At 37.9% G+C, this 17,144-nt stretch overlaps 1 protein-coding gene and 1 pseudogene across 1 annotated transcript; both read right to left on the bottom strand.

Annotated features, from left to right (window-relative positions):
- Nucleotides 1-54: 54 nt before the first annotated feature.
- On the bottom strand, nucleotides 55-1,865 carry LOC137965488 (3-ketoacyl-CoA synthase 4-like). Its single transcript, XM_068811749.1, has one exon. The coding sequence runs from the start codon at nucleotides 1,747-1,749 to the stop codon at nucleotides 208-210; it is 1,542 nt and encodes a 513-aa protein (XP_068667850.1). The 5' UTR covers nucleotides 1,750-1,865; the 3' UTR covers nucleotides 55-207.
- A 4,530-nt stretch (nucleotides 1,866-6,395) lies between these two features.
- LOC137965489 (methionine aminopeptidase 2B-like) lies at nucleotides 6,396-16,877 on the bottom strand (annotated as a pseudogene).
- Nucleotides 16,878-17,144: the final 267 nt, after the last annotated feature.

Raw genomic sequence — 17,144 nt, forward strand, 5'->3', positions numbered from 1 at the left:
TGGCCATGTGAAGGGAAGGGCGTCAAGACGAAACCAGCAGTATGAACATAACTCTTTTAACCACGCTGAATAATTTTATATAGATGACATGACTTTCATCATCCAATTCATCGTTCACAACAATAACATAACTCTGATCTGATCACTGATCTCTGATGCCCGTTGTTTGATCCAGGAAATTTCTTGGTTGCGGCCAAGAAAGAGGTTTCAGTCGTAGAGGGGCAATTGGACGGGGTAGCGGTGGATACAGTCTTCCCAGGCGCTTCTCGGCGAAGGCTTGACATCCCGGAGAGCCTGCCAGACGGCACTGTTACACTTGAATCCACTCCCGAAAGCAATCTGCCACACACGATCTCCCTTCATCATCCTCCCTTTCGCTTCGATGTAGGCCAGTTCGTACCAGATGGAGCTCGCGGAAGTGTTACCAAAGCGGTGGAGCGTCATTCGAGAGGGTTCTACATGGATGGGCAGTAGCTGGAGGTTCTTCTCCAGCGCGTCGATCACTGCTCTTCCCCCGGCGTGGATGCAGAAGTGCTCGAAGGCTAGCTTGAAATCAGGGATGTAGGGCTTGATTTTCGTGTAGTTGAAGAGCCTTTTGGCAATGAGTGTGGCGAAGAAGAGAAGCTGCTCGCTGATGGGTAGCACTACCGGACCCAGGGTGGTGATGTTGGTCTTGAGGGCCTCGCCTGCGATGGCCATGAGATCCTTGGGGAGCGATATGCCCACCATCCCTGTCTCATCCTGCTCCTGGTAAATGCATCGGAAAGCCCTGTCGCCGGCCCCGCGATGGGTCCTCACGATATGGACAAGCTTATACTTGGACCGACCACGGTCGGAGGATTTGTTGGAGAGAAGCACGGCAGCGCCGCCGACACGGAAGAGGCAGTTGGTTATCAGCATCGACTTCTTGTTCCCAAAATACCAGTTCTGGGTAATGTTTTCTGTGCTGACAACAACCGCGTAACTCCCTCCGTGCACCTGCAACATGTCCCGGGCGAGATCGATAGCGATGACGCCGGCGGAGCACCCCATTCCCCCCAAGTTGTAAGTCCGAATGTTCCCCCGAAGCTTGTACTTGTTTACGATAATTGCGGACAGAGAGGGCGTAGGGTTGAAAGTGCTGCAATTCACGACGAGGATCCCAATCTCCTTGGGCTTCACGGAGGTGTTCTTGAATAGAGTATCGAGGGCACCGAACATGACCAGCTCGGTCTCCTCCCTTGCGCCCGCCATGGACGGCTGCGGCGGGTGGCAGTGCATGGCTTCCGGAGCACAAGTCTCGTCCCCGATGCCGGACCGGCTGAGGATCTTCCTCTGGAACTCAAGTGCCGATTCGTCGAATTTCCCCGCCTGCGTGGAGTACTCCATGAAGGTGGAGAACGGAACGCGCAGCGCATCGGGAGCCCGGTAGCATGCGTAGTCCACCAAGTAGACCGGCCGTGGCCGGGAAATGATGTAGACGGTGGAAGCAAAGACGAGCACCACCGAGCAGACCAGCACACTTACCAAGTTATACTGGAGATGGATCCAAATCTGCCGCACATCCTCCCAGCTCGTCCGGCTCGCCTCCACGACAATCATCGCCATCAACGGAATAGACAGCAGAGTCAGTAAATGGGTAATCAAGTAATGATACCCCAGTTTCACATACTTGAGATTCACGCTCTGCAAGAAGTCTGGCAGCCGCCGCCTATACGCAGGCGTCGATGCCTGCCGCTGCCCGATTTTCACGCCGTCACCGACGTCCATTCTTCTCTCCTCGCCCTCTTCTACCTCTGAATCAACCCTTAAAATCTCTCCACTCAGAGATACTAACAAGCATAAAAACGAGCCTAAACAAGAATCACAGAAGGCAGAGAAGAAAGAAGAAGAAAGCAGAGTAGGCGAGCCGTCTCTCTCAGCGACGCCCTTTTCTAGTCAACGGTGGCGCGAGGCATGCGAGTCAGAAGCATCCGCGAAGCTCCCTGGCACGCAAACTATCTCTTTTTATTCTTGTTTCCTCCGACGTCGATCCAAATGCCACGTGGCAGCTCCTAGCTGTTCCGTACATGTTAATGCGATACTAAACTAGGGTTTCGGAGCTGCTGAATGTGAGTAAACCTCGACGAATATGACGTGTCAACAAAAGATCAATTTAGTTCATTTTTAAATGGGAAAATTAATTTTAAATGATACCCAACATTGTAGCCCTCAATGGAAGGAAGAAAACATAAAGAAGAGGACAAGCCTAACCTAAATGATATGGATGAAGCTTAGTGAACAACAATGGTGCACCATGCCCTATCCATGGAACTAATGGGACACCTCTCTCATTGGTGCATTACCCTACAACAAGTCAAAGAACTTGAATCGACTCGATTAAATTTTACAAAAATCTTTTCGATTTCATTTTCTCAAACATCTTTGTGATGATAAAGAAATTAATTGAATGTTCCCCATTTTGTAGTCTCATTATTCCCATGGTGTGTCACTATCCCTAGTGACACTTGTTCTAAGTTAAACATGACCAACAATCTTTATCACTAATTTTGGCAAATGAGGGTTCTTAATTTGGTCCAATCTTTTGGTGGCAGCTCCGACGTCGATCCAAATGCCACGTGGCAGCTCCTAGCTGTTCCGTACATGTTAATGCGATACTAAACTAGGGTTTCGGAGCTGCTGAATGTGAGTAAACCTCGACGAATATGACGTGTCAACAAAAGATCAATTTAGTTCATTTTTAAATGGGAAAATTAATTTTAAATGATACCCAACATTGTAGCCCTCAATGGAAGGAAGAAAACATAAAGAAGAGGACAAGCCTAACCTAAATGATATGGATGAAGCTTAGTGAACAACAATGGTGCACCATGCCCTATCCATGGAACTAATGGGACACCTCTCTCATTGGTGCATTACCCTACAACAAGTCAAAGAACTTGAATCGACTCGATTAAATTTTACAAAAATCTTTTCGATTTCATTTTCTCAAACATCTTTGTGATGATAAAGAAATTAATTGAATGTTCCCCATTTTGTAGTCTCATTATTCCCATGGTGTGTCACTATCCCTAGTGACACTTGTTCTAAGTTAAACATGACCAACAATCTTTATCACTAATTTTGGCAAATGAGGGTTCTTAATTTGGTCCAATCTTTTGGTGTTTGACAAAGGAGAACATTTGAAATAATAATAAAAAAATGTCATACTTGTGCCAATGTTTGGGAACATTCAAGTGTGGTACATTCTTTTGACAAAATAGATATCAAATATTGTGTGAAGTAGGAATCAGCCTTACAAGTCACATTAAAATAATAGAAAACAATTATTAATGTCGGTTTTGTTTGAATTGAATGTGGAGTCAAGGGGGAAGATTTTAAATTTCAAGAAGGTTGTCATGATGTAAGGCTGATTTTTCGATATTGATTATTGTATTGGATAGCATTATATGCTTTGGAAAATAATAGAAAATTTATTTATAACATTTATATTATTTTTTATAAATAAAAAAGATTAAAATAAGGGGTAAAATGATTAATAACCACTTTAGTGCTTCTTAGTTTATTTTTCTTATAGTTTTCTTTTTGGACCCATTTTCGTATCCTTTTAACATTTCTTTAAGATAAGAAGAATCAAGAATAATCAAAAAAGAAATCAAGTGGTTGTGGTTTGAGTTCATACAGATTAACAGGGCCCTTTCTTACCAAACTTATTCAGATCTACTAGTCCAAAAAAACACAAAAGGCAACCATGGTCAGTGAACCAACTATTTTGGATAGTAATGTAGAATTATGTCAAATAAAGTTAGATTGATTTCATGTAGAGTGTCCAATTGAAAAAGAAACCACATATGCAATATGACTTTATTGCTCAATTTATTAAGTAGTACTCTATGCTTAATTTTCTAGTAAGGTCTCACACTAAATATATTAGCCTATATGTCTACCATTTATATATGGCACATGATATGAAATTGTGAAAAACCAATATCGATATGTTTATCTAATAAATATTTGTCCTCTCTTATTTATAGAAGAAAAAACCTTTTATTTCAATGAGGATAGATTTTATCCAAAATTTATGATATTGGCTTATTCATAAGGGTGGGTGGTGTAGCAACCATATGTTTCACTTATCATCTTCTACAAAGAGACCTAAGTCCTTTGTAAGTTTAGGTGCACCTAATTTTCTATTTAACCATTAAATTTGAACTAAATAACTTAAGATTTTTTTTATTTTTATTCTATAATTTTTTACTATATCATATGTTCATCATATATTTGAAATGTTTTTCTTCTATTTTTTTATTAATTTTTAACGATAAAATGGAAACAATGTCATTTTTATAAATTGGCTTTTTCTAAAAAAAAAAAGAGAAAGATAGGTGCAATCAAAGTTGGCTCGACTTGAATCTAGCCTCCTTTTTTCTCGTATAATATATGCTACATAATATTTCATATTTTACTTAGTAATTTTTTAGTTCAATATAGGACATTAATATTCGATTAAAAATATTTTATTTCTATTTTTTCGTTGTTTTTTATGGACTCAAACACACCTTAAAGAAAGCTAAAGAATATATTGATATATAATTAGTGGTGTTTTATTATGGTCCTAGGGTTAAGTACATATGCCTTCTGCTCCTAACAGGCCGATTTTTTGGGTAGTATTGGCTAGATGTTTAACATTTGGTATCAGAGCGGGCTCCCACGTCGTGAGTTCGAATCCCTGAGGGGAGTTCCCCGTCGCGGGTGTCGCGAGCCCCGGACGTGGTGGGTGTAAGGGATTATGGGATCTTGACTTGTCCCCCGTCGTTAAGTGTTAAGCCGCCGTGGACGTCAGCTCGCAAAGTGGAGTGTGATATTATGATCCTGAAGTTAAGTACTTATATCTTCCGCTCCTAACAGGCCGGTCTTTTGAATAGTATTGGCCAAGTGTTTAACATGTTTCATTGGGTAAAAGTATACCCTCTTGGAAAAACAATCTTAGACTTATATATAAATTTTGGATATACCTCAAACCAATCTCCCATACCTCTTGATGCAATTTATCTACTTCCCAAACTATCCTCTTGGTGAAGAATTTCCTTATTTGGAATTCTTAATGTTTTTGTCTTAAGAAATATCAAAGAGAATAAGTGATTGATGGATCAAGAGGATCACCTAATTTGCAAAAAAAATCTCCATATTAACTTGTGAACTCAAGTGGAGGGATGGTGCTCTTCTCCACACAATTACAAAAAAAAAAATCATTACTATTTGATGTCTTCTTCAAATTGACTTCAATTCTCGAAGCCACTCGAGATGATCACAAAATTTGCAAATTATTCTCTGATAGAGTTTCCTACATTACTAGACTTTAAACATGAAGTTTCCAATTAAGAGAAGTTTAAAAGGACATACTAATTTGCTCTAGCTAGGGAGGTTAATATCTAATAACATTCTTATACTTGGAAGCAAGCTAAAACAAGAATAACCCCTTAGGCTTCTATGTGGTGTTTCTCACTTAAAACAAGTTGGTTCATATGTCTATGAACCTTAAATAAAAATAGAAAAAAGTTTTATGGAACCTACCTTTTTTTTCCTAACTGGTATATTCAATTTCATTACAACCAAAGCACAAAGTTTATACAATATTTATAGGCCATAGATAGAGGACAATTAGAATTACAGTAAAATTCAGCTACCCATTTCCCAACTAACCCAAAGTAGAACTCTTAAAACAAACAAGCTAACTACTACATGAATAGAGAACTAATAGAACAAAAGGGACTTATTGTATAAGACTTTTTTACCATGAGAGACATGATTCTTTCGTGTTTGTTTCATCAACCCTCTCCCCTCAAGATGGGAGTTGTTAACTTTAGCTTGAAAAGAAAACTTTTCTTGGTTCTGTGTCTCGGAAACGTCGTCTCATCAAAGAATCCCATTTTAGTGATGACTCTAGCAGATGCAGCTCCAACTCCTTGCACATTGTGCCACCAATGCTCTCCACCCAATCACTCCTTCAAAGATCTCTTAAGCTAACTCAATCCCTCTCCACAATACTTCTTTGTGCTTTTAAGAGTTATACATAGGGTGTAATTGAAAAATTAGTAATTTATGTCTGGGCTTTGATGCACTTATTGTAAAGAAATAATAGAACTAAAAGACAACTTGTAGGGGACTTTTTGCCATGAGATTCATTTAATAGTCTATCATATTAATCTTGAGTGTGAGAATCCTTTACCATGAGAGTCACATAAGATCAGATAAATCAAATCAGATCGAACTTTTGCTGTATCAACTTAATAAGAATGTGCCTTGCAGTAAATGAAGGATTCATTTGATGCTTTCACCTGTACAGAGATATCATAAGAAACAGCTTGGTGTATTTGAGAACTAGCTAGATATCCTCCAAATGCAACAGTTTCACTCCTGAATGCAAGAAGCATCAATTGAAATCACATGTTCTACACGTTTATGGCAGCACATATTGCAGAGAACATACTACTATGTACTCCGTCGGTGCCATTGGATTCGACAAGACTACTACAATACAAATACAAAAACAATACATTTTAGTACCATGAAGCTTTGCAGTGATGAAACTCGTTTGTGCATAATTACTGTCAAATGTTTTTAGCTCACCTCAAGAAACATTCTAACAGCTCTATAATGCATCTAACTGATTGAGAATTAATAATCATCACCTCTTGATATCACCTCTTTACAAGTCGTCCGGAGTAAGATGGTGTGCTCAAACTGAGATACATAGCTGCCCTTTGTATCACATAAAGGTGGGTATGGCTGCAAAAGCAATTAATCATCTAGTTAGTCACAAACATGGACTTGTATTCATATATCTTTGTGATGAATGAAATTCATAACTAGCAAAATATGCTAAAGTATGATAATGGGCTTTGCGAAACAGCCATGCTGAGTTGAATTAGACAGCTAATGTACAGAGTGCTGAAGATGGGGGGGGGGGGGGGGGAGTTGCTGGATCAACCTGCATGGGGGAGTTGCTGGATCAACCTGCATCCAACCAATCGACAGATCAAATGAACTAAAGAGAACTTCTATAAAGCATGCTGCAGTGACGGCACACGCAGAAGCAGCCAGACACAACCAAACAGAAACAAGACAAAGCCCTCGACGAGACCAGCCATTGCTCATAACATATTCTGCAAATCGTTCATATTATGAGCACCATCATCATCACCAACACTGATAAGAAATGCACTAGTTACAAAAATAAGATTTTACCCGAACAATACCAGCATCACATAAGTTCCTCAGGGCCATCAGGTATTTTGTGTCGCCAAGGCGGTCTAAGTACCGCCTGCAAAATGCCAAAGTCGAGAAATGCTTATTGATAGTAGCAAGCAGCTGTTTGACTCTAGGCAATCTCAGTGGTATATGTCCAACTTCAAAATATTTCATGTAGTGACTGCACTCCAAATCTTCTCTTACATATCCTTTGCCTAAATAATATTAGACATAAGCCAGACTGATTTAAGTCAGGTCAGATCATCTCCTCAGTTTATAGATATCATTATGAGATCAAATTGGAAATAGGCCTTCAAACGTTGTCTTCTGCTATTTTGCTGCTACTACATCATTATAACTGTTATTTGGAAACCACTGTTTCAAAGAGTGTAACTAGACATAAAAGAAAAAGGTTTAGATTTGGATAAAAAGGCAATTTCAAATTAAACTTCTGATTTGAAAAAGAGAGAAATGGACCTGGTCACACAACCAGACTCCGGTCTCCCCTATTTCAAGTAATTTGCTTTTGCTTATATTTACAAGATTGCAATTTTTACAGTCATATCCTCTACAACGATTGGGACCAGACCTACTCTTCTGTTCCAAATATGGCACCCTCAAAAGCTGATTTGGAAAGGAGAGCCATTTCCAGGAAATAGTAGTTATGGACCCTCCATAAATCTTCTTACCTGTTGATCCGAACGTCTCAATTGCATAAAATTCACCCTCTTCCATCTTTGCCTGATCTCCAACTTTAACAATTGGGACAGATTTTCCAGCATGAATTTGGTAGCGACCTATGCTATGCCCATACAAATTTCTCACACTTTTAACTGTCAAGAATAAACAGTGAACTTAGGTGACCCGAAACAAACCAGATCAGATGCAAGACACATGGCATACATTCTTCCTAAAAATTAATTCAGTTATTGCATGTAATTTAGAAGACAGACATACTCAAAACAATATGAGAGCAAAGTCAAAATTCAATTAATGATACAGCTAAAGAGTATGTCATCTGCTAAAATTTTGGTCCCAACAACGTCCTAGATTGGAATTCTTTGTTATTGGAGGGGAGAAAGTAAGACCACAAACATACCCTGGAAAACCTTTCCATTAATCTCAACCTCATACGATTCCATGACCTCTTGAATTGCGGCACCAACATCACAAAGGCGTACATCAATTCCAGCTTCCTGAGGATAGTGAACTAATTAGTAAAAATTGCATAATCTGATTGCAGCAGAAATCTGAATGTTTCCAGAACCAAATATCAGTCCAGTGAATAACTTTATTTCAGTTCAAGTTATCTCCAGGTCCATCCTAAAATGACTTGCTGAAGCCAAGAGGCCTTTTTTTCCAAAGTAATGAGTCATGATCTACTAATCCAGGATCTATGTGGTACAATTCTAACAATTTCCATCGTTTTCAAAAAACATACCTAACAATTTCCATCCTTTACAAAAAACATACCTAACAATTTCAACACACTTCAGATTGTAGTTCTTAAACTTGTCAGAACACGTATGAAACTAAAATACTTTTAGATAAAAAAGTTATCATAATTGCATGAAGCTCTGACAGTCAACCATGCGTAATGCCAAGGATAAGACCTTTTCAGTATTCTCGTAATTATGTACAGTAGCAGACTGGCATAAAAAATTTGTTTCATGAAATAGTACAATTTTTTGTGGGAAGAAGTTCTTTATCACTTCCTTAGCAAATGTGATAAAGGCAAAACACATATTACAACAGTTTCCTTATAAAAACAACACTTTTTTAAACTTATCAACCTCGATAGAATATACCTCGAAAAAATTCACCTTACCCAAATTACCTTAATTCCGGTGTTTGTAGCTTCTCGTGAAGCTTCAAGCAAGGGATCAAACATGGGATTGAATGCTACTGTAAATGCACAATCAACTATAAACCCTGCAATAAGAACAGATGGGTGTTAAAGCAAGGATACATTAGTAAAATCACAAAACAGAGCCATGCGAAACTAAAATCACATATAAATTGAACATTTTTTGTTGGATTGTTGTCCTTTGCATGGTAAAAGGGAGAGCATGGTCAAGAAAAATACCGTCTACTTGTGTTCCAAAATCCAATTTCATGACATCATCATATTGTAACAGTCTTGTCACCTGAATTTGGAGTCCAGTGTGCTGCAACCCTATCAAGAAAAAGCTTTCCAAATAAACATAAATATAAGAATAATGTGTGATCAAATGTGTCCCAGTAAGATAGGGATAGAACATGCATTTTCGTATAAGATAAACCTCACCAGTTTAAGGAGCATCCTGTTGGGAAGGTGATGCTGCTTGAAGTCCATCCTCTGAAATTAATTTCCGAACTGTATTTTCCAGTGTCTCACACAGATCAGTCATCAACATTCCAGGCTTAATAATACTCCTCATGTACTTTCGAACCTGTAATTTAGACCCTAAAAAATAACACATAAAAATTATGCCATAATCTGAGATCCCTTAAAAACTTTAACATCAACTTTCCAGATCAAGATGCTAACATCTCAGCCCCAGGCATGTATAAAATATTAAATTAAGTTGTGGATTCGGCCTTTGGCACATTGGCGGCATGGGAGGGTTTCTAGTTGGATGTCTTGGGTAGTTTAGTGGGTTTGGGGTTAGGGTGTAGTGTGCATGTGTAGTCAACATTTCAAATAAAATGTTAAATCAAATTAAAACCTGTTGGTGAACTTCAGCTGCTCTGCGAACCGAGTTGTAGGTAGGCTTTTCCAGGCGTTCCAATTCCCTCTTTTCTTCTGAAGTTGTTCTCCAAAGATTACTGGAAAAGGAGAAATGGAACCACATTTATAAAATAAAACTAGAAGAAAGAAACCTAGGAAAGAGTAAACAGTAATTGCAACCAACACTACATAGATAACAGTAAAATTGTATCTGAACATGCCATTCAAGTAACTCAGTCATAATCAACATATCAGCCGATAAAAGCCATTGAATATTTACATGCAATTATTCAAATTCAATGAATGATAGCAACTAGAGTTTTGGCTGTTGCTGACAGATGTCTACATGGCCATATTGAGTAATTCATAAAGTTCTTTCAAGATAGATATTTAAGAGAATCTTTTTTTTTTTTTTTTGAGAAAGTGATGATTTCTTTAAAACAGAAACAAAACAAGATTAGGCAGGCCTCGTCCCTACAAGAGGAGCATGGAGGGAGGCCCTTGCTTAGCACAACCGTCTGCAACAGAATTCGCAGAACGGGGAACATGGGACCAAATACAAGTAATAAAGGGGAGAATGTCCAAAATGGAATGGTAAACATCCCAATGACGCCATGGTGGGGTAGAGCGAGAAGAGAACCATCCGATGATCACCGCAGAGTCTTCCCAAATGTCGAGCTGCCTAGAAAAATGCTCACGAAAGATGATGAGGCCTCTACGGAGGGCTTGAAGCTCAGCAGCAGTGGAGTCTGCTATGCCCATAGGACCTGAATAGGACAAAAGCTGGGTACCAACCAAGTCATGGAAGGCCCCACCATAGCCAGCCAAACTAGGGTTGCCGAGGGAGCTGCCATCGAAATTCATCTTGATGTATCCTGGATCAGGAGATTGCCATTCCTGCATTTTTGGAGGCTTCGACGGAACTCCCAACTAAGCAATGGTGCTCCAATTTTCCCTAAGCGACAGCCCAGAGAATGTAGAGAACTCCTTCCTAGATTGGAGCCAAGATAGATACTTAAGAGAATCTAGGACAAGCAAAACCCCTACAAAGCACAAACCAAACTTTATGGTGAACCCATGATATCAAAAAGACGTGCAATAGTTCCTTTTCTTTTCTTTTTTTAACTTAAAGTTGATTAAAGACACACCCACGCACATGTATGACCCTAAAACCTGGTGAGACAGAATCCCAAGACCTCACACTAGATAGCCAGCTAGGTGGTCATTGAGCCAAACACTTTCATTTTAACTTCTTTTTTCTTTTTTTTTTTGGAGGGAAGTGTGTGAAATTTTCTTCAAAAAGAAGAAAGATACAACCTAGCATGATGGGCCATCCTCCACAACAAGGTATTGGAGGGAAGAGCTCCTTTTAGTATGATAGGAACATTACATTAACATGCCAATTGCCATTTATTAGCTACAACTTTTCTTTCAAAATTAAAAAAAGAAAATAAAAAAGAAAAGCTTCATTAGCCATGTTAGCTGTGATAAATGAGACACCATACAAACATGTGTGCTGTCTATACTTGATTTAAAGATGATCGCTCTTACTCATCTTTGTACTGTTGAATTTCACCCTCTGGAAACTCCCCAAAAGGAAACAATTCAGTGACAGGAATAGTCGGCGAATCTGTCTGCTGAATTGGCTCTTTCTTCTTCCTATACAAGATGAACAGAAATCATTAGTCTATAAAGGAAACAACAGTAATATAAATTCTAATGCATTGAAAATTCTCAAAGGGTAGGCACTCACTTGCTTTTGTTTTTTCTTTTCTTCTTTTTTGTTGGTTCTGGCATAAGAATAGGGCAAAACAGCAGGATATCAGTTTTTCACTTTTTAATAATGACTTAAAAATAAGCAATTATACTCTAACAAACTGTCTTGACTCATCTGATTAAGAATGACTATAAAACTTCATCAATGTCTCACAACTTTGAGCTCTTATAAAATGTAAAGTGGGGTCAAAAGCCATCCAAAATGACTAGCCTAGTAAGGAAGCCTCTTTCCCAACTAATAAATCTAAGAACTTTGTACTCACTAATCCATGTGAAACTATTCTTTAACACTGCCCTCACATGTAGGTCCTCTTTTGTGGTTCCTATACATGGACAGTTTTGGGTAGAGGCCCATGTATGAGCACTTGCTCTAATAGTATGTGAAATTTCATGAATTTTCAAGAAAAGAAAAAGGCAACATGGGAGAAGAGAGGGCTGGAAAAGAATTGATTCGTGTTAAATTTTGGAAGAGGATAATTAGGGTTCCCACTTCTCTACTATTTACAACATAAAACAATGATAAAGACACTAATACCCCTGCTTCCCTTACACCCCTAGAAATAAGATCCTATGAGAAAATACTTTCCTAAAAACCTAAGTTAATAGAATTTACATCTTCTAACACTCCCCCTCAACCAGGAGGAGTTTCTGACTTCAGCTTGTTACATAGTATAACAAAGCAAAAAATCATAAAATGTTTTATACTTAAGTCTTCAATGTCTTCAAAAAGTAATGGGCTCTCAGATTTTCAAGTTCAACTTGATCTTCGACTTCAGCTTGGATTTTGCCACTTTGCAAAATCTGCATCTTCTATTCTCCCCCTTACTTGGATGTCTTGAAAAAACTTTGACTCTAGTCACCAACTTTGACCAAAACTTCACCACCTCTTGAAACACTTCCTTGTAAGCTCTTCCAAATACCTTCTTTCTTTGTACTTCTCATTCTACTTCTCTCCCTCAAGCTAGGATTCCATGACACCAAGAGACCCAGCTTGCCAATAACATATATGAGAGAAAAAACATTACTCCTAGACACTCAAGAAAGACTCCAAACACCAGTAACCTTAGGTCAAAAAAAAGTTAAGAGACACCAGCCTACCCACTTTTAAAGCAGTTATATATTCACCCACTTTTAGAGTAGCAAAATATTCACCCACTTTTAAGGATGCATAACAACCTAACTCAATTCAACTCAAACTGGATTTGGGCACACTCCTGCTCCGCCAGGTAGAGGGTCTACAGCATTACTCCAAAGTGATAAAAAAATAACCAACTGAAGTAGTACTAGAGGTTTCACAACCTACCCTTGAACATAACTCGGATGTTGCCTTTTCCATGAGACATACTTAAACCTTTCGACCTATGGGCAAGGAGTGAACAAAAGTGAACAATTTTTTACATCAACAAGGGCTACAGACTCAACATAACATGAGTTGAAAGGTCGAATACTGAAATATAAAAAGTTTCCATAAGCTGAATTCTAAATTCCATGCACCATAGGCAATACTCTTTCCAAAAGAAGAGTTCTAAAAGGAGAAAAACTCTAATTTGTTACCCATCTCAAAGCACACATCTAAGAAGAAACCCAAGATTAGGATTCTTTCACTAAAGTTTAAAAGCAAATGGGATACTTGGATAAAGCAAGAATAAAATAAAAAAGAGAAGGAAAATATCGGCTTAAAATTCAGATTTCTACATACAACAGGATGCCAGAATGACCTTTAACTCTTCCAATGTTGATATCTCTCACTAAAAACATCAAATTGAAAAACGGTTTGTTGGTAAGAAAATAGACTCGCATAGGTTTCTTTTGAGATATAATTCTCTATATAAATTCTCGTTATTGATGACACAAAACATCTAAAAAATGAAGTTTTTTGCTGCCGCTCAAATCTTTCTTGTTGTCTGACCTTTTCTGCTTCATCTGTTGATTTATCTTAGCAGAAAAATCTAATTACCAAAATTCTTTTGTGACGGAAACTAGACTCAAAGACCTTTCATACAGAAGGTCTATTATGATGGTGCAAACTCCAAGAAAAATGGGTGATAGGACAAGAAAACATCAATGAGAAAGAAAACTAATCTTTTTTTTTTCTTCTTCTTCTCCTTCTTCTCCATCATCTTCTCCTTCTCCATCTCAGGACTATTGCTCTGATACCATGTGTAGTTGGATCCAAATCCCATCCCAAAATGACTAGTCAAGTTAGGAAGCCGCATTCCTAACTAATAATTCAAGATCTTTGTTAAGGAATAGTCCCACATAGATTAGTCAGTACAAAGATCTTGAGTTTATTAGTTGGTAAAGAGGTTTCCTAAGTTGGCTAGTCATTTTGGGATAGGCCTTGGACCCAACTTTAACATGGTATCAGAGCAGGTACTCATATGTGGGTCTATACCTAAAAACTATCTACTTGTAGAGCCACAAAAGAGGGCCTACACCTAAAAACTATACACTTGTAGAGCCACAAAAAAGGGCCTACACCTAAAAACTATCAACTTGTAGAGCCACAAAAGAGGGCCTACACCTAAACTGCCTACTCCTAAATTATCCACTCGTAGAGCAACAAAAGATGGTCTACACGTGAGGGGGAGTGTTAAGGAATAGTCCCACATAGATTAGTGAGTACAAAGATCTTGAGTTTATTGGTAAAGAGGTTTCCTAAGTTGGCTAGTCATTTTGGGATAGGACTTGGACCCAACTTAACAATCTTTATATTCATTAATCCATGTGAAACTATTCCTTAATAATAAAAAAAATCTTAAAATTTGAACTACTCACATAGTGCCATAGAAAACTAACCAAACCATAAGAAACATCAATATATTTCTCTCTTTTTCCCTTCATGAGTTGGAAATACGAAAGCATAATTCTGTATTCACTCAATGTTTAGGTATTCACTAGGACTGTACACAAGAAGGGAAAAAAATACAGATCCTTTCATGTATGTCCAATAAGTCAAAGCATGTAAATGAGACTATTGGGATCAGGTCACTCACAACAACCTCAACCCTTCATCCAAATGATGTCGAATAGTATTTTGAGAATATTCTACTTCTACCCCCAACCACCAGGTGGAAATGATGTTTATAATTAACCATGAGAGCCTTATTGATTGAATACACTGAATATGTGATTAATAAACAGTTCTAGAAAACAAGAATTGTTTTCTGAAAAAAGAAAAAAAAAAGAACAAAGATAACTAGCAAAACCTATTGACCCATCCATGGCATCCCCTTGTCCATCTTCGTCATCATTCTGTAAGGAAAAATCACCCTTTAAATTTTGGCCTTTATCAGCAGACTCCTGCATATATGATGTACACCTTGACTATTAGCACATAAAACTGAAAATTGATCAGGGAACACATGCAGACATGAAGAAAGACAAACCACATGACAAACTTTTCAAAACAAAACACAAAAAGAAAAGGAAGAAAAGCATCACAATTGTTTTCTTGATTAAGAACGGTACACTATTTATTGAAGTGTGGAAAAATAATGATAGAAAATATGAGAAAATTTCCCCCTAAATTCCAACACTGCAAAAACTAAATGAGAGGGTTTTAGATGGTAAACCAGTAAGAGGAGGGATGGCACTGAATGAACTATGATAGAAGTATCGAGCAACAGTAATTCACAATGAAGAGTGGAAGATTATCATCTTATTTTTGGGTGAGTTTGGCATCACAGACACTAAAGACTCAGATCTTTCCGGGATTAAGACCCTTCAAGAGCACCATATTCTGGCTTTTAGTCCTTAAAGAGGCTCTTGTTCTTAGATTGGAAAACACACAGATCCACCATTGAGACTAGGTAAGTAGTTTGAAGAGATCAGGATAGTACCAACTTGCTCTCTATTAGTGTATCAGCAACTCACCCTTTACCATTTCAAGTAGAAACCAAGATCTACAAATTGCTAAACGGATGCACAGATGGAGTGTGGAATAACCTGACCACATTCTAAAGGTGATCAGATAGCACTGCAACCTTACCTAGTATTATTGTGAGTTTTCTTTGTCTGAACACTTTTAGAAATCTTTTTTTCTAATAAACTTTTAGAAGTCTTTAAAAGATGCCTCCAATTTTTCTTTTGAAATGTCAGCCACCAAATATATGTAGAGATACACATTTCTCAAGACCCTCTGCAGTAAACAGTGATATAAAATATCCAGCATTACATTATAATAATTTTAAGTGGATGAAAGATCTGTTTTCAAAAATCACAAAACATTAAATTGCACCAGAATCAAAGTTTCAGTCCATGACCAAGATGATGATAAAACAAAGTCATAAGCATCAAAATAATTGAGAATGGAGCTCCATGACCAACTCATAGAAGTATCCGAAGAAAGAAATACATACAGAACCATTATTCAAGACAACTTGATGTTGATCAAATTGTAAATGCTTTAATTCCTGACACGCCTCCTCGATTACATTGTTATCAGAGCCCTCCATTTTTTTTTTTTTCAGCCTCTGGAATACAATGTGACTATAGTTAAGCTTGGTACAAGATCGCACTATAATCAAAACCAAAAAAACTACACACCAATGGTTAAGCAGTTGTGCAATAAGCAGTTTATGTTATTTGAAATCTCTGTTGTTAAGAATAGCTACACATGGATCCAACATAAGAAAGATTTTGTGCTTATTAATTGGAGAGAAGCCTCTTACATTGGCAAGTCATTTGGGATAGACCTCGGCCCACATTTAACATGATATCAGAACAGATGAACTTCCACCCATATTGTCCACGTGTAGAACTCATAGAAAAGGCTTAGCAGTGAAATGGAGTGTCAAGAATGGTCCTACAGAGATCCAAGATAAGAAGATTGTGTGCCTGTCACTTGGGAAGAGACCTTCTAACTTATGTTAGTCATTTAAATATGACACTGGACCCAACTTTAACAAATATGATTAAAAAATTTACCATTCTCACTGAGATTTTAGAGTTCCGTTTTAGTTTCAGGAACTTAATACTTATTTAAAGCACATACGAGCAAGTTTGCTATTTTACAACTAAAACCATTGTAAAATCAGGGAGCCAAACAGAAATTACATTGATGTAATCTACGTTATACAGTTTCCTTCTTTTTTTACATTTTTCTATTATACCATCTTACAACACTCAAAAAGGTTTCAGCGACTTCCAACTCACATTCTTTGCTCACGTAAATGACCTACTACTAATGACCAGCTTGACATGATCCCTTCCCTTTGATAATACCATTGAAAACACTGATGATTATGAAGGAAATTTGAGGCTTTTTCTTCTCCCATGGCAAAAAAAATAGGACACAAATACAAATGGAAACTGACCCAAAGAAAATTAAAAAGAAGACGAAGAAAGGAAAGATGTTCAGCAAGAAAAGAGACAAACACCTTCGAAACAGCTCTATGGGTTCAACCGAGTATCCGTCGAGTTCTCA

This window comes from Aristolochia californica, unplaced genomic scaffold (assembly GCF_029961685.1).
Source record: "Aristolochia californica isolate CCGP_79_NKW_82.1479 unplaced genomic scaffold, dmAriCali1.0.hap1 SCAF_5, whole genome shotgun sequence".
NCBI classification, from domain to species: domain Eukaryota; kingdom Viridiplantae; phylum Streptophyta; class Magnoliopsida; order Piperales; family Aristolochiaceae; genus Aristolochia; species Aristolochia californica.